At 42.1% G+C, this 24,893-nt stretch overlaps 1 protein-coding gene across 2 annotated transcripts in view; it reads left to right on the top strand.

The window, feature by feature from the left end:
* arih1 (ariadne ubiquitin-conjugating enzyme E2 binding protein homolog 1) overlaps nt 1–24,893 on the top strand; it is a 36,852-nt gene that overhangs the window by 6,508 nt on the left and 5,451 nt on the right. The window contains exons 4-14 of one of the 2 annotated variants that reach the window (XM_084335438.1): nt 2,571–2,663; nt 2,767–2,822; nt 4,421–4,487; nt 4,659–4,765; nt 5,701–5,743; nt 6,045–6,116; nt 11,662–11,792; nt 12,562–12,619; nt 16,501–16,761; nt 19,320–19,361; nt 20,406–20,497. In XM_084335438.1, the coding sequence (XP_084191564.1) occupies nt 2,571–2,663; nt 2,767–2,822; nt 4,421–4,487; nt 4,659–4,765; nt 5,701–5,743; nt 6,045–6,116; nt 11,662–11,792; nt 12,562–12,619; nt 16,501–16,761; nt 19,320–19,331 (900 nt within the window). In that variant the 3' untranslated portion in view covers nt 19,332–19,361; nt 20,406–20,497. Of the gene's footprint in view, nt 1–2,570; nt 2,664–2,766; nt 2,823–4,420; nt 4,488–4,658; nt 4,766–5,700; nt 5,744–6,044; nt 6,117–11,661; nt 11,793–12,561; nt 12,620–16,500; nt 16,762–19,319; nt 19,362–20,405; nt 20,519–24,893 lie in introns of those variants that run through there. The other variant, XM_084335437.1, reaches the window with a different exon arrangement.

Here is a 24,893-nt window from a genome sequence, read left to right on the forward strand (position 1 = left end):
ACATTAATACAATTTTCAATCAATCATTCCAATAACACACGCTCACTTCATTCTTAGATGGCATGCACCTCCGAGCTGCTTCAAAGCATGCCGTCTAACAGTGAAGTGAGTGTGTGTTATTGGATTGATTGATTGCTTGAAAATGTTATTAATGTCCGCCTTGTTTCGAACTGGTTATGCTTAGGCCCTCTTTCGAAGTCGGTTATGCTTAGAGTTTGGAATCAGGGCTGGTGGTCTATCGCCCTGCTCTAAAGATAAACTCTAAGCATAACCGACTTCGAAAGAGGGCCTAAGCATAACTAGTTTGAAACAAGGCGGACATTAATAAAATGTTCAATCAATCAATCATTCCAATAACACGCAGTATTTGTGAGCAGCCTGATCACTGACGCCTAAGAGATGAGGCTCTTTGTGAGTGGTATCCATAGATATCTTTTTGTTAAAGGGAAACTTCTGAATTTAAAATATTTACCAACAACAATTGTGTTGGATCTGTTGGACCCATGTGGTTTGGCATACATACAACATCATGGATGAGTGTAAAATTGGGCTATGGTCCAAAACTCTGGACTTACAGCCTTTAACTCCTAATAATACCCAGTTTGAATCACAATCACCATGGGTTGTCAATGGCCTGGTTCATCAGCATGATGGAATGAACTGGGACGGGGCATTCAAAGTTTTGGTCGTCCCACGCTTGCGTATGGTTTGGTTGATGATAATGGTGTTGTGTTTATAATGTGTTTTATAGTGTGCTCATGATTATGATGTTGATGGTGATATTGTCTCTTAAAGGAAAACGCCAACATTTTGGGAAATTAGCTTATTTGCCATCTTCCCTGGAGTTAGACAAGAAGATACATACCTTTGTTGTCTCTGTGTGTGCGTTAGGCTTAGGGAACGCCCGCTCCATTAGCTTAGCTTAGCTTCATCACTGGAAGTGGGTCAGACTTGTACCCTCAAGTTCCCTACAGTCACGAAAGGATCCGAACCGATTGAAGTTTATGGATACCATGACTTAAAATCCTCTTACCTTGACGATTAAAAGCCTCCCCAATTTAGAAAACAGTATTCCCATGGCTGGTGTTGATATGCTGCTACTGTAGCTAACGAAAACCAACAACCGGACACTCAAGCAGATAACGAGGGTAATAACTTCCGGTCGGGGGGGGGGGGGGGGGGGGGGTTCCAAAATAAAAGAGCGACGTCTATAGCAGCAGAAATACGTTTATTTTGTACATGATCTAACGTTAACACGAACCTAAACTAACGTTACAACTAACCTAAAGTTAGTATGGTTGGTATCCCATAAACTTCAATCGGTTCGGATCCTTTCGTGACTGTAGGGAACTGTAGGGAACTTGAGGGTACAAGTCTGACCCACTTCCAGTGATGAAGCTAAGCTAACAGAGCGGGCGTTCCCTAAGCCTAACGCACGCACAGAGACAACAAAGGTATGTATCTTCTTGTCTAACTCCAGGGAAGATGGCAAATAAGATGGCAAATAAGCTAATTTCCCAAAATGTTGGCGTTTTCCTTTTAAGTCACAATAAGAAAACATTAACTACAGTCATAATTCAGTCAGGACTTGGACCTTGCCAGTCAGATGATCCCATGTGATACAAATAAAAAGGATGAAGGATTGGTTTAATTTAAGGATGTCCGATATTATCGGCCGATATTGGCATTAAAATGTAATATCGGAAATTATCGGTATCTGTTTTAAATATATTTTTTAAATTTTAAATTTTTAAATTATTTAACCTTTATTTACCCAGGCAAGCAAGTAAGAACAAATTCTTATTTTATTTATTGTGAAAAGTATGCATAATGTTGTGTTAATTCCATGACAAGAGATATGTAATGTTAATTACCTGAAATTATTCCGTTTTTTTGGGGGGGGGGGGGGGCTGCATATATCGGTATCAAGAGTTTTATATCGGATATCGGTAAAAAAGCAAATATTGAACATCCCTAGTTTAATTAGTCTCGAGTCACACGTTTACTATTCACACAGTGGCCATATTGCTCTTATGACTTGCTTTAAGTTTTAAGTTTATTTGCAAAAGGGACAGTGCATATTAATCAACATTAAAAATGTAAATATGCCAGAATTAGCCAGAAGGCTAGATTTCATCTGTAGTCCCTGGCCAAGATGCTAAAAAAGGGCATCAACCACGGGAGGCTGCTCAGCTTGGGATTCCTTTCCACCCTTAGGGAATCCCAACCTGAGCATGACATAAGAGCAGAATGGCAGCTGTGTGAATATGGTCCATGCTTCTGAGTTTATCTGGGGTGTGATTTGTCTCTGACACAGTGTGCCCTAGGCCCCTGGCTGCAGCCTGATATGCAAACGATACATTATCATGTTCATAATCTTGAAGATAGATAGTGATACTGTATATACTTTCTTTTGGTAAAACAATGAGTATTTATAGAACTAGCATCCCTCTTTTTAGGGGCTACAAACCAAAAAGGTGGAGAACCACTTGCATACCAAAGAAAGACGTATATATACTTGATGCAGTGTCTACCATTGAATTCAAGGGAAAATCTCTGCTTTTTCACAGTACTTCACTGGCCTGGAGTGTGGACACAAGTTCTGCATGCAGTGCTGGGGAGATTACCTGACTACCAAAATCATAGAAGAGGGAATGGGACAGGTACATATTCTGTAAGATCTCCCTATAAGTCAAGTCACGGATGAATATTATTCCTCTGATGACTGTCGGAGTAATGATTTGTCTTCTCTGGTGTTCTTTTCAGACAATTTCCTGTCCCGCTCATAGTTGTGACATCTTGGTTGATGACAACACAGTCATGTGAGTATAGCATCTGTTAATCGCTTGTATCTGCTCCTGTGTGTTGGGTCAGTGGTTATTATTAGGGCCACGTATAGAAATTATGTACTTTTATCGCATTGTTTCAATTAGGGATGTCTGATATTATCGGCCGATATCGGCATTAAAATGTGATATCGGAAAATATCGGTATCTGTTTACATTTTTTTTTTTTTTTTTTTTTTACATTTCTAGAACCTTTATTTACCCAGGCAAGCAACTAAGAACAAATTCTGATTTTATTTATTGTCAAAAGTATGCATAATGTTGTGTTAATTCCACAACAAGAGATATGTAATGTTAATTACCTGAAATTATTCAGTTTTTTGGGTATATATATCGGTATCGGTTGATATCGGTATCGGAAATTAAGAGTTGGACAATATCGGTATATCGGTATCGGTAAAAAAAGCCAATATCGAACATCCCTAGTTTCAATACTAACGGAGTATCAAAAACTGCTGTGGTATCGAATAACGCTGATACCAGATTTTAAATACGTAAGTAGTTAATCACATCAGTGTCAGTGAGCCAATAAGCATGTTTGTTTCCGAGATATAACATTTATTCTGTTCAACCACAATCCGAAATGTAACAAAGCCTCCAAATGGCTCACACAGCACACGCAACATAACAAGATATCAGAAAAAAGTATAGTTTCGGTATCGAATCCCAGGTATCGCTATTGGCACCGATATTGAACATTTTCAAACCGATACCCAGTCCTAGTTGTTATGGGCTATTTTTTTTCGGATGTGGACGAGGCTCCGTGCTCTTAGGAGAGAAAAAAGAGCTGCTATATACAGAGGTGTCACTCATAACGTTTTTAATCTGTATCGCATTTTCTGACTGTAGTTCACTGAGGCAGAAGTAGGTCACTCTCTGCTTCATCAGACCACCGAGGAGTTCTTCAGACTGTGTAGCTCGGTCTACAGTCATTGTAATGTAATTAATAGTACTATGAATATAGAAATGGTGAATTTCACATTTCTCATTAGACGCCTGTGTTTGGAGCCATGCTGATGCTCTGTTACTCTTACTGCATCTACTATAGTCTGTATTGAATGGAATTTGCCTCCCGTGTCGCAGGTATTAAAGGCATTGATACTAATCTCTTGAACCAGCTCTAAGGCCGACAGTAATGGTCTTAACCTACATCCAGATTGCACCTGCTACTGCGATAGTTGATCACATGTTATTGTCGGGTCAGGGGCCATTTTATGATCAACAGAATATCAGAAATTGTATAAACTAAATGTGTGAGAGTCATGTTGGGTGCCAAGACATTTCAGACTGGATGTATTTGTCACCTTACGGTTGATTATGCTCAAGGGCAAATTAAGTCGCTCTTTCTGTCATATCAGTTATTTTAATCCATAGTTATGAGTGGATAAATTCATATTGTTAATATAGTGACCGCTCGCAGCGTACCGTGTTAACATTATAGCGACACACAACATTGTGTAACCCTAGTAGCTGCTGTAGGTGCAAACTGACTAGTTGCAAGGTATGTACTGATTGTACAGAATACAATGCAGCCAGGAATGTAGGCTAAAGGTTTGTTTTGACTTTTCCCCTAGGCGCCTCATAACAGATTCTAAAGTGAAGTTGAAGTACCAGCATTTAATTACAAATAGTTTCGTAGAGGTAAGCTTGTCACACTTGCATGAGTCTGTTGTGAAATATTGTTGCTTATTCTAGACTTGACACATGGCACTCTCTGTATATGATCTGGGAAATGACCCAAAGCACTAGACTGGATCTATTCCCTGCATGGAGGTCTCTCTTGTAAATCTATCCCTAATCCTTTATTTTTAGTGTAATCGGTTGTTAAAGTGGTGTCCTGCTCCTGACTGCCATCATGTCGTCAAAGTCCAGTATCCAGACGCTAGGCCCGTGAGATGCATGTGTGGCCGACAGTTTTGGTAAGACGACTCCCCTAAACGCTGCCACTTGGCCTTGCCTTGTATGTTCGATTGTAGATGACAGGCTTTTTGAATTTATTTGACTTTCTATAATTTTTTCCAATTTTGTCGTTATGCCAATTCCCTTCCTGGTCGTTGCACGCATTGCCCCACTGTCAGTCTGGGGAGGGTGTAGTGTAGAGTCCCCAGCCGCCGCTTTTCACCTGACAGCAAGGAGTTTCACTGGGAGAGTGTAACATGTGCGGAGGTTCATGCCATCTCCTCCAGATCCCCTCCCTGCTGAACAGGCGCCTCGACCGACCAATAGGTGTCGCTGTTTGCAACGGCGAGGACGCTTACCCCACCAGCTTCCCACCCGTGAACACTGACAATTGCGTTTGTAGGGACGACTGACCAAGCCGGAGGTACAGCTGACAGCTGGATTCGATCCCAGAGTCTCTGCGGTGGTAGGCGAGTGCTTAGACCTCTACGCTACCCAGCCTCCCTAGATGACAGGCTTCTACTTAGAAAAGAAAAACACCTCGGAACCTTCCCCGTGCCTCTGGGAGAGTGGAAGTGGTGTTTGGGGAGTTCTCTGAACTTGTGCCATGGAGCAGCTGCCACCCACCACTCCCCCTCTCACCCACCACTCCCCTTCTCTTGGCCACTGCTGCAGCAGGCCCCTCTGGGATCCTGCTCTCCTGCGTGGCAGGTCTTGCCTAATCTCCTGGCAGCTAGTTTTAGCACAGATTACCTGGAGTCACCTCCACATTTACATTGTAAATCTCCCCATTGTGTGAAAAGCAGGGCAGGTTTTGCCTCGCTATAGTTTATTTATTCTCAGTATGTTGTTCCAAAATATGGGCAAATCAAAGCTGCTCCTGTTCAATCTGTAATACTCGTCTGGAATTGGTTAATGTTTAATATAAAGTATGTCAATGCATTTTCTGTTCCAGCTTCAATTGTGGGGAGAACTGGCATGACCCTGTCAAGTGCAAGGTATGCTAGCAGAGAATGGATTTGACCTGTTTTGCCAGATTGTTTATTTGAGTACCACAGATTTAATAAATTGTTCCATCCCCTCACATTAAGATGATTAATAATTACTGAGCTATTTCTTCAGAATTACGAGTGATGTACATGCATTTTTGTCCGAACAAAGAGCAAGAGAGCAGATTGCTGGAGGACTCTTGGGAGACCCGCCTTGTTATTGCAGAGGCAGTCCCGGCAGTGACAGAGAATGCCTACAAAAACACTGACCCCCCCCCCCCCGTTATTTTATTTTCTTATTTTTTTGTAGTGGCTGAGGAAGTGGATCAAGAAATGTGATGACGACAGTGAAACCTCAAACTGGATTGCAGCTAATACTAAGGTATGGTATTAGTCCATTAGGGCAGTGGTTCCCAAAGTGGGGGTAGGGTCGCGAGCGAGCGAGATGATTTCCAGAATGTATTGATTTCATAAAACAACAAAAAATAGTAATAATAATTTATTTATTATATATATTTTTTAATGCAGTCAGGCCACTGAACCTAAGGTGCTCCCATAGTCGAGCGGACCGTACTCAGAGCGGACTCCGCCGAGGTCCGCGCGGACTCCGAGTGCGAAGCTCCAATTTTCTAATGCGCGGACGTCCGTGCCGCTCACTTGGTGTCACACAAAACGCTGCTCTGCGTTTTGGTTGACATCGACCTGCATTTAATGTGACGCCGATCTGCATTTTACTCTGAACACTCGCTCCGTGCCAAGTGAGAGTAGGGCAGGATCATGATTAAATGGGTAGGATTGGTCCGGTAAAACGTTGGCAGGTAGATGGCGCTAAATTTAGTTTTACTATCGCTAATCGTCACCCATTCCAATTGATATACATTTGGACCATGTCTTTTTTCATCATCTGAAGAAACTTGAGATGTTTGAATGGCTTTTCTAAATGAAGTGTGTAAAACTGCCAGTTTTATTATTATAATTTTTTTTTATTGATCTTTTTCCCCCTCCATTTTCCTCTGATTTTCTCCCATCCCAATGTTAGTTGTTATGCCAATTCCCAATCCCCTTCCTGGTCGCTGCGCACTTACCCCCCACAGTCGGTCTGGGAGAGTGGAGGCTATCACGATCACGCGCTTCCTCCGACACACGTCCAGCCAATCAACCGCTTTTTTTCACCTGGCAGCGCGGATTCTCATTGAGAGGGCGTAGCGTGTGGAAGGATCACACTATCCCACTCAAGTCCTATCCGCGCTTAGCAGGCGCCCCGACCGAACTGTAGGAGTCACTGTTTACAACGACCCGGACCCACCCCGCCAGCTTCTCCCACCCTCTAATACTGCCAATTGTATTAGTGTGAACGGCCAGCCAAGCTGGTGACAACCCCGGAGCTGTGAGCTGGATTCGAACAGGCGAATATAGCCGCTCCGGGGTTTGGTGCCCGTTTTATTTCTAAATATTGGAAACAGAGATAACATAGACTCTTTATTTTGACATCGGATGACGACGACATGACAGAAGTTGTACAGCGTGGGACAAATTTTGTAAACTGCCGTGAGACATGTAGGAAATTTGTCCGCGGAGGTTCGCTCGACTATGAAAGCTCAGTGTCCGCGCGGAGTCCGCTCCGAGTACGGTCCGCTCGACTATGGGAGCACCTTTAGAAGCAGGCCAGGCCAGTGTTTCTAGTTGCAGAGGCGTGATAGTTAGATAACCTAGGTGGGGAACAACCAGGAGATCACTGCAACAGAGGGTAACACAGTCTAAACTCACACAAGTTGGAGAACTATCTCTCTCACACACAAAGAAAAAACAAAAAATCCATCAAAATCAGGGCGGCTGGGTGGCGCAGCGGACATTGCGCTCGTCACCAACGCAAGAGACACCGGGTTCAAATCCGGCTGTCAGCGTTGCCTCCGGCTTGGGCCGGCCGTCATACTGGCTCAATTGGCAGAGTCAGCGTGTGGAAGTCGATGGGTGGTAATCTGGACGGACGTTGTGGACAGCGACTCCTACAGGTCGGTTGGGGGACGCCTACACAGCAGAGACAGGAAATAGCGGGGGTAGTGTGAGCCTCCCACACGTTACACCTCGCCAATGAGAGTCCGCGCTGGCAGGTGAAAAGATGTGACAGGCTGCCTCCTCGTGTACCGGAGGGGACACGTGATGCAAGGCTTCTATCCTCCCTACGACCGACCTGTGGGGGGCATATGCGAGCAACGTTCAAGACACGGGAGGGGAGAATTGGAAACGGCGAAATTGGGATGGTAGAAAAATAGAAAACAAGGAGAAAAAGTGGATAAAAAAAAGAGATCCATCAAAATCAGTGTTGTTGCTAATCATTGACACATGCTAGACTGTAATAACCCCCCCCCAGAAAAATCTACTTTGCATTTGATATATTGCAAATATTTCACTTTAAATCATTTTTTTAAAATAATTACAATAATTTGTGATGCCATCACGCACACTGGCATTTAAAGGGTTATAATTATAAAATGAATTGAATATGGTTATTATGATCAGGGCTGAAGTTGAATAAAAGATTTATGAAAGAAAAAGTGGTAAATTATTTCAACATGTAATATTTGTATGGCTTTTTTTTAGTCCCTTATGGCAATAGTGAGTATTTTTTTCAATCTGACATAAAAAATAAAATAATCTATCAAAATCAGTGTTGTTGCTAATCATTGACATATGCTAGCCTGTTTTTTAACAATAATTTGTGATGCCATCACAAACACTGTCATTTAAAGGGTACAAATTCAAAAATTCCTGCACCAGAATGCAGGAAATTAAGTCTTTGTAACAAAAGGTTTCCTGGTGGGGGACCCCCAGACCCCCCACTTAGAAAGTGGCCTCACTGGGGCTATATTTCACACTATATTTCCTGGCCTGACTTCCCCAGTCCGGCCCTGGTTAAAAGCCTCCGATGCTTATTAGTGCATGTGAACATGTCCATGTTTCAACCATACAATAAAAAAAAAAAAAAAAAATTTACCACCTCTATAATAGTGGGGGTCGCGGCCTGAAAACTTTGAGAACCCCTGCATTAGGGTATAATATCTGCTAGTGTATCAGAATTACCCATTTTCTTACAGCCCCCGACCAAGATGTGGCTTTACTCTAGACCTAGATATGGACCTAGACTCTAGTTGGTCTCAACTATATTCTACATTTAGAAGAAAAAATCCAAATTTAGTTTAATTTATTTGACAACATACATTTAACACTTTGAGAGCCAGCCGTGTTTTCCTTTTTACCCCCTTGAATGCCCAAATCCACTCCAATGTTAACGTTAATAACGCCTAATCTATGTTTAAAATTATGGCTGTGTCTAATCTGCCCGTCGCTTATCAAAGACTAATTTTCCAGTCAACATTGTCAAAGCAGATTGTTTTTTTATCGCTTCATTTCAGTTTGATAGCATTTTGAAAATCACTCGTTTTCGCGGAAAAAACACCACGTTCTATGATAATCGTCTTTTACTGGAATATTCTAGAACGTTGTCATTTGTCGGCCTATTTATGAATCGTTTTCAAATAAACGCTAGATAATCGATAGTATATGTGTGCGCACGCACGCTCGTGCCACGCGCTGATAATCGCTGCTCTTATTTCCGGATGGCTTTTACAGTCAAAACAGCCATATCACATATAGGGGAAACGCTTATATATCTGTGAAAACGAGTCTGATTATCCTAAGACTGATAACATAGATTCCTTACCTGAGATCAGATGGTATCCAAATGGTTTATTCCAATTTCCGATCGCCATTCGAAGAAATCGCTCATTTGATTGATCCATCGTGTATACAGTAAAACACATATTCGCCGCGGCACCAAGGCTCCAGAATGAACTCTGGTAGACCCCGGTTACATCAGTGAGAAGTAAAATGTGGAGTCAGAAATCCTTTCTCCCATTCACTTGCATTGAGTCCAATCCAAAAGGGTGATTTACCATCTGGGAGACGATAGGGGGCGCTTTTTTCACATCGGAGCGCCTGGGGTGACTGGATCTCCAACGGTAGGCTCGCTTGATGCAATATGATTTCAGATCGCTAATTAAAAGAAAAAAAAAAAAAAAAGGTATTCTCGTGATGGGCATTCAACCCGCAGGGGGTAAACCCGAGAAAAGCCGTGAGTGGCATTCAAAGTGTTAAAGCAAGCTTCTCATACACATTCTTAATGAAGGTCATCAAGGATAAACACAATAAATATGAAAGCTTATTTCAAAGCTTAATGGGGGGGGGGGGGGGGGGGGGGGGGGGGGGGGGGGGGGTTGAGCAGAATAATGTTACAATACACCTAAAATATCTAATTGACTCAGGATTAATAGTATAACCCTGAATATCTTTATCGGGTATTAATATCTTTATCAATATCCAGTATTAATATCTAATCTCAGGATTAATAGTATAACCCTAAATATCTTTATCCAATATCAATACCTAAACAAAATGATCATCAACAACGCCTCAACAACATCACTGGTTGCTGCAACTTGTCTGTATGCGAATTTATACAACGGCATGCAAATTTCTCGATTCTGATTGGCCATTCACACGTCTTTATTGGCAACAATCCACGGTCCTGGGCTCAGGACCCGCCCACAACCAAATCACATAACCCTCCCCGGCTCACTCCGGGAGAAAACAAGATCGCGGACAACAAATGGTTATGTTGAAAGCACCATAACGACTAAATATGAAGCGATTCTGTCAAGGGGAATGTGTTAGTCCTTTAAACAATGTTGGATGATGTAATTGATGGGTCTTGACTCAATCTAGAACAAAAGAAAAATCGCGGATTGATTGATAGATTAATTGATTGATTTAAATTTCTTCCTTCCTACTTTCTACTGACTGCAGCGTTCTCTCTCACACTGTCGCTGGCGTACCCACAAACACACACACACACATACACACACATACACACACACGCACACACACACTGTGACACACACACACACACACACACACACACGCACACACACACACACACACTCCTGTCTGCAACAGCGGGGGAGTCAGACTGAGAGAGAAGCAGCGCTGTTTTAAGTGAGCATGGTCTATTGAATTGATTGATTGGTTGATTGCTAATTTTATTACTGTACCCCTGGTTTCCAACTGGTTAAGTTTAGGCTAAAAGAAATAAATAAAAAAATAGGGCGAAGAAAACGTTTTTTTCCTATAGGGCAAAGAAAACGTTTTAATTTGTTTTACCTACTTTATATTCTGCATCTGGTAATAAAATTTTCAATCAATCATTCCAATAATACACAGTTGGATGTGTTAGTTGGTTGGATGCACTTCAAGCTGCTTCCACATGAGGCAACTTCTCTCAATCATTCCAATAATACACAGTTGGATGTGTTAGTTTGGTTGGATGCACTTCAAGCTGCTTCCACATGGAGTTGTGGGAACTACTTTTTCTGGCGGATGGTTTTTTCAATAAATCTTCGATTAATGTGTGTTTATTGTATAGAAATAAGGTTGGATGAATCTGGCAGTTGTATAAAAGCTTTACACCACGTGCAGTCGTGATTTGTGACCAATAAACCATGCCTAGGGGGGTCTAACGACCCTCGGCTGCGCCTCGGGCCTAACAACCACCCCTAGGCATGGTTTATTGGTCACAAACCACTCCTGCGTGTGATGTAATGCTTAAGTATAATGTAAGTCTGTAACTGTATTTTACGTGTTATGGACCCCAGGAAGAATGCTGTGGCTAATAGGGATCCAAATAAACGTAAACATTACAAAACATAAAATACAAAAAATTTCAATCTAAAATTCCCAACACAGCGAATCTATTTGCATTTCTTATTATTTTCAACTCTGGGGAAATTGTACCATAGAACAGCCGCCATCAAGTTCTCGCTATCAAAAGACTGTTTGATTGGTTTGACCGTCACTCTTAACTCTCCCGACAGGAGTGTCCAAAGTGCCACGTGACCATCGAGAAAGATGGAGGCTGCAATCACATGGTGTGTCGGAACCAGAACTGCAAAGCTGAGTTCTGTTGGGTCTGCCTGGGTCCATGGGAACCCCACGGATCAGCCTGGTACGTGATGACGGCTACATTTCAACTTGTACTTATACCGCTCTGCAAATATAAACTACATGATTAGGATTGTAAGCTTGAAAGTGATATTTGAATGTTGCCCTAACCCTAACCACCCAGACAAATTTGAATGATTAAAAATATTAATAACTATTATAAATTAGTTATAATATATCATTATAATTATAAAACCCAGCTCAAAAACAGCTCAGCTGGCTGCTCAGACCATTTTCATATTGTGGGCCACGGTCAGATCACGCTTGATTGACCGCTCAGCTCGGGTGCCTTTTTTATTTTTCCATTCAATCACTAAAACGTTTTGCTATAAACTACCAAATCTATCAAATGGACCCTACGTGGTTAGAAAGCTTGACTAATTGATTAGCAAACTTGGTTAGACTACCCATGTATGTGTTTTTATTTAACCATACCTCCTGGAGTATGGCGCTAAATGTTTTAGCATTTTCCATTCACATACATGAAACGGTTAGCGTTAACTTTGCTATGCTACACTTTTGAGCTACTATAAACTCTGGGAGAACCATGCTTACGTTCTAGTTTATATTGTGTTATGGGAGGGGTTATGCTGACTCTAGTTTTATATAGTGTTAGGGGAGGGGTTTTATATAGTGTTAGGGGAGGAGTTATGCTGACGCTCTAGCGTCAGGCATGGAAACTACTCATATTTCCCAGCGTCAGCCTTTTTGCCACACTGTTGGTTCAAGAAGGATTTGTCTCTAGAAATAATGACGTCACTGTTTTCTCGTAGGTACAACTGCAACCGCTACAATGAGGACGACGCGAAGGCAGCCAGAGACGCACAAGAGGTAAAAGCAGTGTTCCCCTTATAGGCGCTGCGCCGCTGCTGAATTAGGGCCGCCGCTGCTATGAACTAAACTTTTAAAAAGAAATTATAAAAAAGAAAAAAATTATTATATATTTTTTTTATCATTTCATTTTGGCTGAGGGGGGTGCTTAATGTAAAAGACTGACCTGAAGAAAAGGCTGCAGGGAGACCATCTGGCCGCTTGTATGTGTCTCAGCATCAATGGGCCCCCTACCAGTGAATTCCCCTACCAAAGAGCCCAGGGCCCTCATTCATCAACGTGACGTGGAAAATGTTCTATTTCCACACGTAAGCACAGAATTTAGAATGAGTGCACGCACAAAATAAACGGGATTTACCACACGTGCGTACGCAGGTTCTACGCACACCTGTCATGATAAATATTACCTTGGCCCTGCGCCGAGGCTCGTGCACACTTTCACGTATTTGCATACCAGAACCGCCCGATTAACCATATACGGTAATGGACCACCCCCATGAAATGTGGAAAAGTGGACTAAGCCGAGGGTGTTGTACACTGTCGGATATTATATCTATTAACTTCCTAAAAGACCATTGCTGCCTGGACACCGCAAACACTAATAAAGACCATTAACCACTGTTTTGCCGTTGCCCGTTAGTGTCATTAATGCATGCTGGAATAAGAATGCCTTTCTTAATTTATTTTTAATATTAATAATTATTATAATACAATAAAAGACAGCTCCGTCTTTTAATACACATATATTGTACAGTAACGTCAAATAAATACTACAGTCCCCGCTGAAATAAAGGTTCTGCACGCACATACCAGCAGTGATCTACAGCATAAAAGATAGCCACTTTATAATACTATTCTGAGTAGATAATTCATCTGTATCGCAACAGAGTCACGGATCTGGTCGGGGCAGGTAGCATTATGTCGGGAAAATCCTTATGAAATAAACAAAAGTGAATTAAAGAATTTAAAAACAAAGTTTAGCATATTAAATCGTTTTATAAGCTTTCTGAGTAGATGATTCATCTGTATCGCAACAGAGTCACGGATCTGGTCGGGCAGGTAGCATTATGTCGGGAAAATCTTTATGAAATAAACAAAAGTGAATTAAGGAATTTAAAACGAAGTTTAGCATATTAAATCGTTTTATAAGCTTATAGCTTTTTTCGTGCTGATTGGAGAAGGGTCCAGCTGCAGAGCCGGAGAGCAACTCTCAGGGCCAAGATAGCACTTATACTATTTTGAGAGAGACAGCAGAGAGACAGACAGCAGAGAGACAGACAGACAGACACTGTTCCACAGTGTTTGTGTGTGTGTGTGTGTGTGTGTGTGTGTGTGCGTGTGTGTGACTACTAGTCTAATAGTAGAGACTCAGCCCCCCCCCTCTGGACCACCTCCTAGTAGAGACTTCTCTAGGAAGAAGACGAAGATGAGGATTAAGGCGAGACACTGCAGGTGAATAGGCAAATATACTTTTTTTTGTTGATTTTGAGATTTTGTTATATTTTGCTTCCTAAACATGTCTTCTATGAAACTAGTGACAATAAAACGTCAATAACACACATTTAGTTGTTCATTTTACATCATTTTGCCTTATTGCATCCATAAATGTCCACATATTTAATGGGGAAGTGCCTCATTTGCATATATAAACATAAATTTCAGAAAACTTGTCTCTACTAGGAGATGGTCCAGAGGGGGGGGGTCTCTACTGGGAGGTGGTCCAGAGGGGGGGGGTCTCTACTAGGAGACGGTCACACACACACACTGTGGAACAGTGTCATCTGTCTGTCTGTCTGTCTCTCTGCTGTCTGTCTCTCCGGCTCTGCAGCTGGACCTTCTCAAATAAGCACGGAAAAGCTTTTAAGCTCATAGCTCCAATTTGGGTACCAAATTGCGGTACAAATGAAGGAGGTGTCTTGGGTAGTGGACTCTAGTTAATATTTTGTTCTCTCTGCAATTAGACTGCCCCTCATTCATTCATTCATCCCTATCTGATGCTATCTCTGAAAACAGTTCCTGCGAGCGCAGTCAGTGCACCCGATAACGCTATATATATAAACCTGCATTCATTCGGAGAGAAAGACCTATTCCACATGCTATTTAGGGTTTGACAATAATTACACTAATATCGCTATTTCACAATGAACTATAATGAACGCGTTGAAACGAATGCATGTACTGAGGAGCGCTTGTGCCGTAGTAACGATATTCTACCACTGGGCGTCAGCTAAGCATGCTCAGAGCTGTGCGTACACATAAGCACGAAGTCAAGTTCAAGTTGAAATTGATGAATCCCACTCTTTGCTTAGAAATGGTCGTACGCACAGCTTAAGCACATATCTGTGCGTAAGTCACGTTGGTGAATGAGGGCCCTGGAGCTTTTCTTTCAAAAGCCCAGGAAAATGAAATGCTCTAAGGCAGAATGTAGCCTATGCCACTGAGACTTCTTAGGTGTAAAGTGCTGTTGTAGTGTTATGATTTGTGTATGTTAGACAGTATGTTAGTATTTATATTATCTATTAAATCATCTATATCTATGTTCAATACAAATAGTGTACAAGTGTTGAGGCATGTCATTAATCTTGACATTTACTTTGATTACAACTACACTGCAAGAAAAATGTATCCTATCAAGTGAACATATCTTGTATTTGGTACAATAAGTCTATATTGAGTAGAATTATCTTGAATTATTACATGGCGTTTTCACATTCGCCGAAATGCTTGCTTGTGATTGGTCAATAGTGCTCGTCAGAGGTCCGATATTACTCGATAACGGACCTCTGCCGAACAATAATGACCGCTGTGCGCAGCTGGACCAATCAAGCCCACTACACACACTGTATCAGTGCTGCTCAGCATATGCACCGCTGCACTCAGTCATGCAATCAGACCACAGACCTGCCGGCTGCCGATAATAATAATCACTTTATTTGGGCTGACAGAGCCACAGAACAACTGCGTCTGCATTTGATCTCGTCTTGTCGATGAATTAGGTATATTGTTTTTTTTTTTTATCCACTTTTTCTCCCATTTTTCTATATTTTCTCCCATCCCAATTTCGTATCATCCAATTCAACCCTCCCCTGTCACGAACGCTGTTTCTTGCCTCCCACAAGCCGGCTGCAATGTGGACTAAGTCATACATAGCACAAGTCCCCTCCGGTACTTGAGGTAACAGCAGTCGCATCTTTTCACCTGCGCAGCTCGATCTCTCAGTGGCGAGGAGTAACGCGTGGGAGGCTCACGCTGCCCCCGACACTTCCTGATTCTACTGCGCAGGCGCACCAACCGACCTGTAGGAGTCGCTGTCCACAACGCCCGATCCCCACCCATCAGTTTCCCACCCCCTAATACGGCCAATGTGTATTAGTACGGACGACCAGCTAAACTGAAAGCAAATGTGGAGCGCTGGGCTCGAACAGGCAAGCCCAGCGTGAATTAGGTATATTGTTAGTAAGTTAGCCATGTAATAAGCGGGATAATGTATAGCCTATACTCGGTCATTGTCGCAAAATAATTGACCTTCACTGACGTTTAAAACACCTCGGCTGCGCCTCGGTGTTCTAAACTCCGTGTTGGTCAATTATTTTGCGACAATGACCTCGTAGCTATACATTATCCCTTACTTATCTTATCCCACTGGCAGATAATTTAGCTTTTTCTGATTTTGTTCAATTTAATCTTGTTTTAAGAAAACTGAGGGGGGGGGGGGGGTGGCTGGGGGATCTTGTGTGGGGGGGCGGTTGAGCTGGGGCAGCGGTGGATGGGGTAGTGTGGGTGTTCTTTTAATTGTCTATAATTTCTTTTTTATAAAGTTTCTAAATAAAAATAAATGTGAATAAATAGATTTACAAAAAACAAACTCCTCTGCGCTGCAGCGCTCCAGGGCAGCCTTGCAGAGGTACCTGTTCTACTGCAACCGCTACATGAACCACATGCAGAGCCTGCGCTTCGAGCACAAGCTGTACGCTCAGGTGAAGCAGAAGATGGAGGAGATGCAGCAACACAACATGTCGTGGATCGAGGTGCAGTTCCTGAAGAAGGCCGTGGACGTGCTCTGCCAGTGCCGCTCCACCCTCATGTTCACCTACGTCTTCGCCTTCTACCTCAAGAAGAACAACCAGTCCATTATATTTGAGGTAGAGTACAGTGGGGTTTCTCTCTGCAGGGGGTGGAAAGTAACTCACCCATTTATTTTTTTATTGTATTTTTTACTGTTCTTGCGTGCAATTCTGAGGTATTTTGTACTTTTCCATCTCGCAGGGACTTTATACTTTTACTAGGGATGCACCGAATATTCGGCGGCCGAAAATGGTTAAAAAGGCATTTTTGGCTTTCGGCCGAAAGGGTTTTAGCACCGAAAATATATCACCGAATGTCAAAGAACAGGGTTACGTAACGTTCGTATCCTAAAGTGTTGTTGTGATGACATAATCAAAACGCGGCTACAGACTTTGCGCAACGTATAACGTGAGCAGCTTGGCAGCTCTTCCTGCGTTCTGCAGTGTTCTGTCATAACTAACTCCTCTTGGGAGTCGCGCTGTTTCTATGTAAACTCCGCGAGCAACGCATCCAATAAATGCGTCTTTAACATGCTTTATATCCTCGCCATTACTATATGCCCGTTGCGGTTAAAACCTTTTAAACTAACGTTAGCGTTAAGCTAGCTAACAACGCTTCCAGTCCTCTTCCACTCGTCTCTCGTAAGCTACGTCATCCCCCGCTAAGAGTCACAGGAGATGTAATAAATACAACAGTCCTTCCATAATTCCATATTATGACAGTAGCCACTACAGTAACATCATTAAGTCTGCTATAAACTATTATCCCTCTCGTGTGTGTGTCTTTATGCAGATCTTTATGCAGTTTTAAAGCACCTTGGCTTTGTTCTGAATGCACTTTGTTGTAATTATCCTACAGGGAAAAGAAAATGCACTTGACTTTAATGCACATTTTGTTGTATGCAAAGAGAACATTTTTAAATTGTACAATCTTTCAGCAGTCAGTCTGGAATGAATGTATGCATTCAAAAGTGCTGAATAAATGTTTTATGGGCCCATAATAGTGATTATTAACACTTTCAGTGCCAGCCATAACGTTGATTAATGTCCTTGAGTGCGATCATCCACTTCAATGATAGCGTTAAAAACGCATAATCTATGTTTTAAATTATGGCTATGTGTCTAATCTGCCCGTCGCTTATCAATGACTTGTTTGCAGTCAACATTGTCGAAACAGATTGTTTTTTAATCGGTTCATATCCTTTTTATAGCATTTCGAAAAGCTATCGTTTTCTCGAAGATTTCCGGAAAATAGAAAGATTCCCTCATAAACGGCATTTATTGGAATATTCTCGAATACACTAGACACGTTGTCATTTGTCGGCCTATTTATGAATCATTTTCAAATAAACGCTAGATTATCGATAGTACCGGTATATGTGTACTTATGCACGCTATAGAAGCGAGCTGAGAAATCGATTCTCTCATTTCCTCAACAGCACACACACACGCACACACATATACACATACGGGACACGCTGTTATCTCAGTGAATACAGCTCTGATTATCCTAAAACTGGTAACATAGACTCCTTACCTTAGATCAGATGTTCTCCAAAAAGATTATTCCAATTCCTGATCGCCATTCCAAATATCGATCGTGTTTATTGATTGATTATTGGCTGCTGTAAATATTTATTCCAGGCTGCTTTCCAACTCGCGATCACTTCCCTCATCATCAGATCCCTCGCCAGCATAGTGGAGCGAGGAGGCTCCCCCTCCACAGATCCACCAGTATAATCGAATGGCCTGCAGTTACACAGGGATAGACGATAGGGGGCGGTATTTTCCCATCGGAGCTCCTAGAGGGGCTGCTGTACCAACGGGATACTCGGTTGATGAAATATGAATTCAGATCGCTAATAAAAAAATCAAACTACAATTTGCGTCGTCTGCACTCAACGGGGGGCATGAAAAGACGACATAACGTCGCTGGCACTCAAAGTGTTAATATTATTTAAGTTACGTTTTGCCATAATCATGTCTTTTGCCATAATCAGGTAGCTAAAAAAATAAATAAAAATACATTATATTTATATTAACCATTTTCGGCATTCGGTTTTCAGCCAACTGTTTCCTATTTTCGGTATCTGTTTCGGCCAAGAATTTCCCATTCGGTGCATCCCTAACTTTTACTTCACTGGTTACCTTTTAATTGACCATATTCACACGGCGTGCCCGTTTTGCCCTTATGTCATGCTCGGGTTGAGTTTGGAACAGGGTGGAAAAGAACCCAAACTGAGTGTGGTGTGAATATGATCAGTTAAAGGGTTCCAGTTCTGTCCAGGCATGAACCTTTTTTTAACGGCCAACTTAAAAAGGAAGCTATCGGATCACTGGACCCTTTTTAAGATGAACTCCTAGCAGTTAAATACATTCCATAATCTGAAGCTTCTTTATACTGAAATACGAGGAAGGTTTTTGAAAACGTTCATACTTGAGTACATTTCATATCAAATAGTTGTATTCTTTTTCTATACTTTTTTTTACTTTGCAATTTTGATTGAATGACTTAGAGTAGTAGTCTGTCAGGGTATTTCTACTAGAGTAAATTATTTGAATGGATGACTTAGAGTAGTAACCTGTCAGGGTATTTCTACTAGAGTAAATGATTTGGGTACCTTTTCCCACCACAGCTCTGCCTTTGAACATCATGAGCATCATGGCTGGTGTATAATGTGAGTGATAGGTCTGGGAGACATGGAGGAGCTTAATATGATGATACTCATAAGGAAATGTTTTGATGTTGATATATATATATATATGCCTGATATCTGCATATCATGCATCACATGTAAAATAATCCCAATTTATGTGCATCACATTCAGTGCATGGTAATGTAAAGTCAAGTGGGATATCAAGCCCCGACTTTATTTTTATTTTCAAATAATATCCCTTCAAATATTCCAGATTGTATTTTATTAAATTTTTTTAGAAATCTTAGTAGGTAAATATTTGCTTTATCTTTCACTTAAGGCAACAGAATTGAGTACCACAATTTTATAATTTGATCACAATCATGATCCCACTGAAATGATAATGATGATGATGATATATTGAATTATTGCTCAGCTCTAGTGAGTACAATGCAAAAGAATCTCCCATCTCGAAAAGTTATTTAATCTTGTGTTGAGTCTTAAAATCGTATTTTCTTAACTCAAAGTATACAAGACTAGGCGAACCTTGTTAAGCCAACACTCACAAATGCATATTCAAACATTGGGCAGTCAGTTAGGGACACTCACTATTGTAGACCGGCCCTCTGGGTCTGGCAAAAGAAAAAGAACAATATCTGGCAATAAGGCAGATTGCTCAGAAAATCTTTGAAATCCTATTATTTGAACTCTCTCCCCCCCCCGAAATCCACAACGCCCCAACCCTGGACACCTTCAAATCCGCTCTAAAAACACACCTCTTCACCAAGGCTTTCCCCATCAGTTAGTTTTAGATTAAATTAGGTCCATTATCCCCTACTTTCCCTCATCCCCCCCCCCCCCCCCTATTTTCCTTGCCCTATTTTTTGTCCTGATTGTAAAGCGACCTTGGGTTCTATGAAAGGCGCTATATAAATTTGATTTATTATTATTATTATAAATACACACGCAAAGCAATACAATTTTAAGACTCCATACTAGATTGAATTACTAGTTCAGATGTTGAGATTTCCTGCGGTGTACCTGAAGCTGAATCAGACGATCTGGTTGTGTTGTGTGACGTCCAGAACAACCAGGCAGACCTGGAGAACGCCACGGAGACGCTGTCTGGCTATCTGGAGCGGGACATCTCCCAGGACTCCCTGCAGGACATCAAGCAGAAAGTACAAGACAAGTACAGGTGGGTGGAGAGGACAGACAAAAATGACATCTTGTCAGCGCAGAGACTCAATCGCATCGGCGACTGAGGAAAGACAATGCATGTGTGTGTGTGCCGCTCCAATTGCATGTCCAGTTCGTTGCATGCCGAATAAAGACCCCCCTAAAGAGGTCCTGCATTATTATTATTATTATTATTATTATTATTATTATTATTATTATTATTATTATTAGTAGACGACGACAGCACTGCACAGATACTTTCGGTTTCCGAAGTCTGTGTTTCAGGATTCTGCTTGTCATAATGACATCATCAAGCCTTGGGTGATTATTTTTTTTAAACATGAAAATAGCTGAGAGGTAACAGTGTGGAGGTTCAGAAGAAAACAGCTGGGAGGTAACGGTGTGGAGGTTCAGAAGAAAATAGCTGGGAGGTAACGGTGTGGAGGTTCAGAAGAAAACAGCTGGGAGGTAACAGTGTGGAGGTTCAGAAGAAAACAGCTGGGAGGTAACAGTGTGGAGGTTCAGAAAACTTTTCTTTTGAAAGAAAATGTTTCTTTTGAGTCAGACCTTACTAGAATCTTCAATCTATATATATATATATATATATATATATATATATATATATATATATAAGGAAATACAGAATAGCCAAAAAGGTTCAGGCTGAGGACTGGTGAACCAGTGAAAACAGGAGACGTTCAAGCAATCTTTTCTTAAATCCTTTCCCAGATTGATAGGGCTGGGCGATATAACGATAACGATAAATATCGCGATATATTTTAATAATCGATATCGAATATCGAAATTTAAAAAAAATCGAAAAATGAGAGACAGTGGACAGACTTGTCTTTCTTGCCTGCAACTTAAAGTAATGGCTTTGCTTGTCCAAATGACAATACTGACCAAATTGAGATTTATTTTTCTCTTGTCCATTTATTTTGTTTGCTTTCTAATTTAAAATACAGTTTGAAACCGTCTGTACACAGTAGGCTATGTGTGCTAGCAGAACTAGACTCCAGTCACGGTGCACATGTGCGGTGGTTTGTCCACCAAAAAAGCGACAAAAGATCGAAAATAAACTAGCAGAGCCAGAACTGTTCAACTCCCCTGGAGCCACAGCCAGCAGAGAAGCCGGTTTACTTTCACTTTTAAACCAGCTGCAGCCTGAGAACTGGAGTGTGAGGGGATGTAACACAAAAGATGGCGGCAATGACAAAGAATTGCTGCAAAATAAACATATCTGTTGTTAAAAAAAAAAATTTATACTTATAACAATTCGATAATTATCGATATCGAGAAATATGATAACATTATCATATCGTTATCGCGATTAGGGATGCACGATAATTATCGGGCCGATATCAGCAATTATGACGTCATCCCGATAAACTCGATAACGTTATTGATAGCTCCGATAACATATAATAAATGTTTTGGTTAAAAGAAATCCGGTGTGGGTGGATTTGGATGAAGGGCGCTTGTTTTTATTATAGCCTCCTCCCGTTTTGCCAGTACTGTGGTAAAACTGATAGCGTGTGGTTTAGGAACAGGGAGTTTTTCACAAATCCAGCGCTCCCCTTCTTGTCTGTGACGTAGTCACGTTACATTCGGAGACAGACAGTCGATCTGCCAATTACGCCCCTCCGCTTGCACCCACCTCTTCTTCTTTCGTTTATTTACCTCCGGTACCTCCGGATTGTCGGCCATTATTCTACTCGGAGCTATAACGTTAGCTGCTCCCCGCCAGCCACATTGACAAGTACCAGCGCTTATACATTACTGGCAAATGTCTTGTTGCACTTGTGGCAACGAGCGTTGTCAGCATCGACTTTAGTAAAATAGACCCAGACTTTTTTTGAGGAATTTAAACGTCGCAAACTAATCTTGTTGGCCGTTTTCTATCTCTCCTCCCTGGGTCTCTCTCTGCCTGCGCGAGCCGGCTGTGCTCTTACACACACACACACACACACACACACACACACACACACACACACACACACACACACACGGGTGCTGTCGAGAGCAGAGCTGTGTGTGTGAGTGAGTGAGTGAGTGAGTGAGTGAGTGTGTGTGTGTGAGTGAGTGTGTGTGTAAGAGCACAGCCGGCTCGCGCAGGCAGAGAGAGACCCAGGGAGGAGAGATAGAAAACGGCCAACAAGATTAGTTTGCGACGTTTAAATTCCTAAAAAAAAAACTCCATCATTTCTCGAGTACCGATAGCAGTACCGATGACGTCGGAGCTTATAAATACTAAAAAAAAAAAATTTGATTAAAAAAATAATATATATATATACATTTAAAAAAAATATATATAATACAATAAATATCGGTTATCGATATCGGTTATCAGCTTGAGGAGCATAAAATTATCGGTATCGGTGTCAAAAAATCAATATTTTCCATATCGCCCAGCCCTATGATATCATATTTTTTATTTGACATGTGCAGCACGTGTCAGTGATTTACCTTACTTAGAAGCCAGCACGTGTACATGTGTGACTGTGAAAAGTCTTGTGCAGGTGATGCCTTTTTTTTTTTTTTTTTTTTTAATTGATCTTTTTCCCCCTCCATTTTCCTCCGATTTTTCTCCCATCCCAATGTTAGTCGTATGCCAATTCCCAGTCCCTTCCTGGTCGCTGCGCACTTACCCCCCACAGTCAGATCATCTGGGAGAGGAGGCTACCACGTGCTTCCTCCGACACGTCCAGCCAATCACCGCTTCTTTTCACCTGGCAGCGCGGATTCTCATTGAGAGGGCGTAGCGTGTGGGAGGATCACACTATCCCCCTCAAGTCCTATCCGCGCTTAGCAGGCGCCCCGACCGAACTGTAGGAGTCGCTGTTTACAACGACCCGGACCCACCCCGCCAGCTTCTCCCACCCTCTAATACAGCCAATTGTATTAGTGTGGACGGCCAGCCAAGCTGGTGACAACCCCGGAGCTGTGAGCTGGCTCCGGGGTTGGTGACGAACGCAATCTCCGCTCGGCCACCTAACCGCCCCAGGTGATGCCTTTTCTAACAATGTGTGTTAGAAAGATAGAGATGGAATGTGAAGGAGTGAATAGAGGAGGATGTGTATGCGTGTGTGTGTGTGGGGGGAAAATGTGTATGTGAAGCTTATGTGTGTGTGTGTAAGAGATTTATGTTTTGTGAAGTCTTCAAGACAAAACTCTTGCGTTTAACAAAGTTCAGTGGGAGGTGATTTATGTCTGTTCGGTCTACAAATATAAATGTATGTCTTTTGTCAAAGATAACCAAGTTCAAGGAGAGGTAGTTGTCTTCTCTGTCTAACATCTGGCTTTGATTTGAGGGAGAGATACAGAGGAAAAACGGCTATTTATAATGGTAACTAAATGATGATGTGATAATTATAAATCATGTAGTACTGAACCCTCTTCAAAGTGTCATCCGCTAACCGTTTTCAGAAATGATCACCCTTGGGTTGCATACGTCACGTGGACGTAGTGAATCCTGAAATCCAGACTGGGAACCGGAAATAACCGTGCAGCAATTGACCTTCTTTGTTGTGATTGGAGGATCAAGAAAATAGCACAAGGCTTGAGATAGGTCAATTCCTAGTCCGTAGCAAGGAAACTATAAAAGAAGGGAGGGTCATCACGTCGCGGTGTAGCGCGTGAACGCACATTGGTGCCAAGTGTGGAAATGTTAAGTTCGGCCGGCATTGAGTTGAGTGGGATCAAACGGGTTATTACCTCAGATGTCAAAATCATCTGCAATTTGTTGCATTGTTAACTAGCTAACATTATATATATTGGTTGATGTATATTTCCTCAGATAGCTTGTATATTTAGAATTTGAATACAGGCTTCAATAGAACTGGCACCAAGCAGAGCATAGAACGCTAGTATTCTGACGTGATGACCCTTCCTCCTTTTATAGTTTCCTTGGTCCGTAGTACCAACACAGATATGAGATGTTGTTGCGGTGTTACCCTCCCTGAGTGGTCTCAGTCTCTGCTCCTCTCCCTCCCTGAGTGGTCTCAGTCTCTCCTCCTCTCCCTCCCTGAGTGGTCTCAGTCTCTCCTCCTCTCCTGAGTGGTCTGTCTTTCCTCCTCTCCCTCCCTGAGTGGTCTCAGTCTCTCTTCCTCTCCTGAGTGGTCTGTCGCTCCTCCTCTCCTGAGTGGTCTCAGTCTCTCCTCTCCCTCCCTGAGTGGTCTCAGTCTCTCCTCCTCTCCTGAGTGGTCTCAGTCTCTCCTCCTCTCCCTCCCTGAGTGGTCTCAGTCTCTCCTCCTCTCCCTCTCTGAGTGGTCTCAGTCTCTCCTCCTCTCCCTCCCTGAGTGGTCTCAGTCTCTCCTCCTCTCCCTCCCTGAGTGGTCTCAGTCTCTCCTCCTCTCCCTCCCTGTGTGGTCTCAGTCTCTTCTCCTCTCCCTCCC

The sequence above is a fragment of the Notolepis coatsorum genome (assembly GCF_963971535.1).
Source record: "Notolepis coatsorum genome assembly, chromosome: 18".
NCBI classification, from domain to species: domain Eukaryota; kingdom Metazoa; phylum Chordata; class Actinopteri; order Aulopiformes; family Paralepididae; genus Notolepis; species Notolepis coatsorum.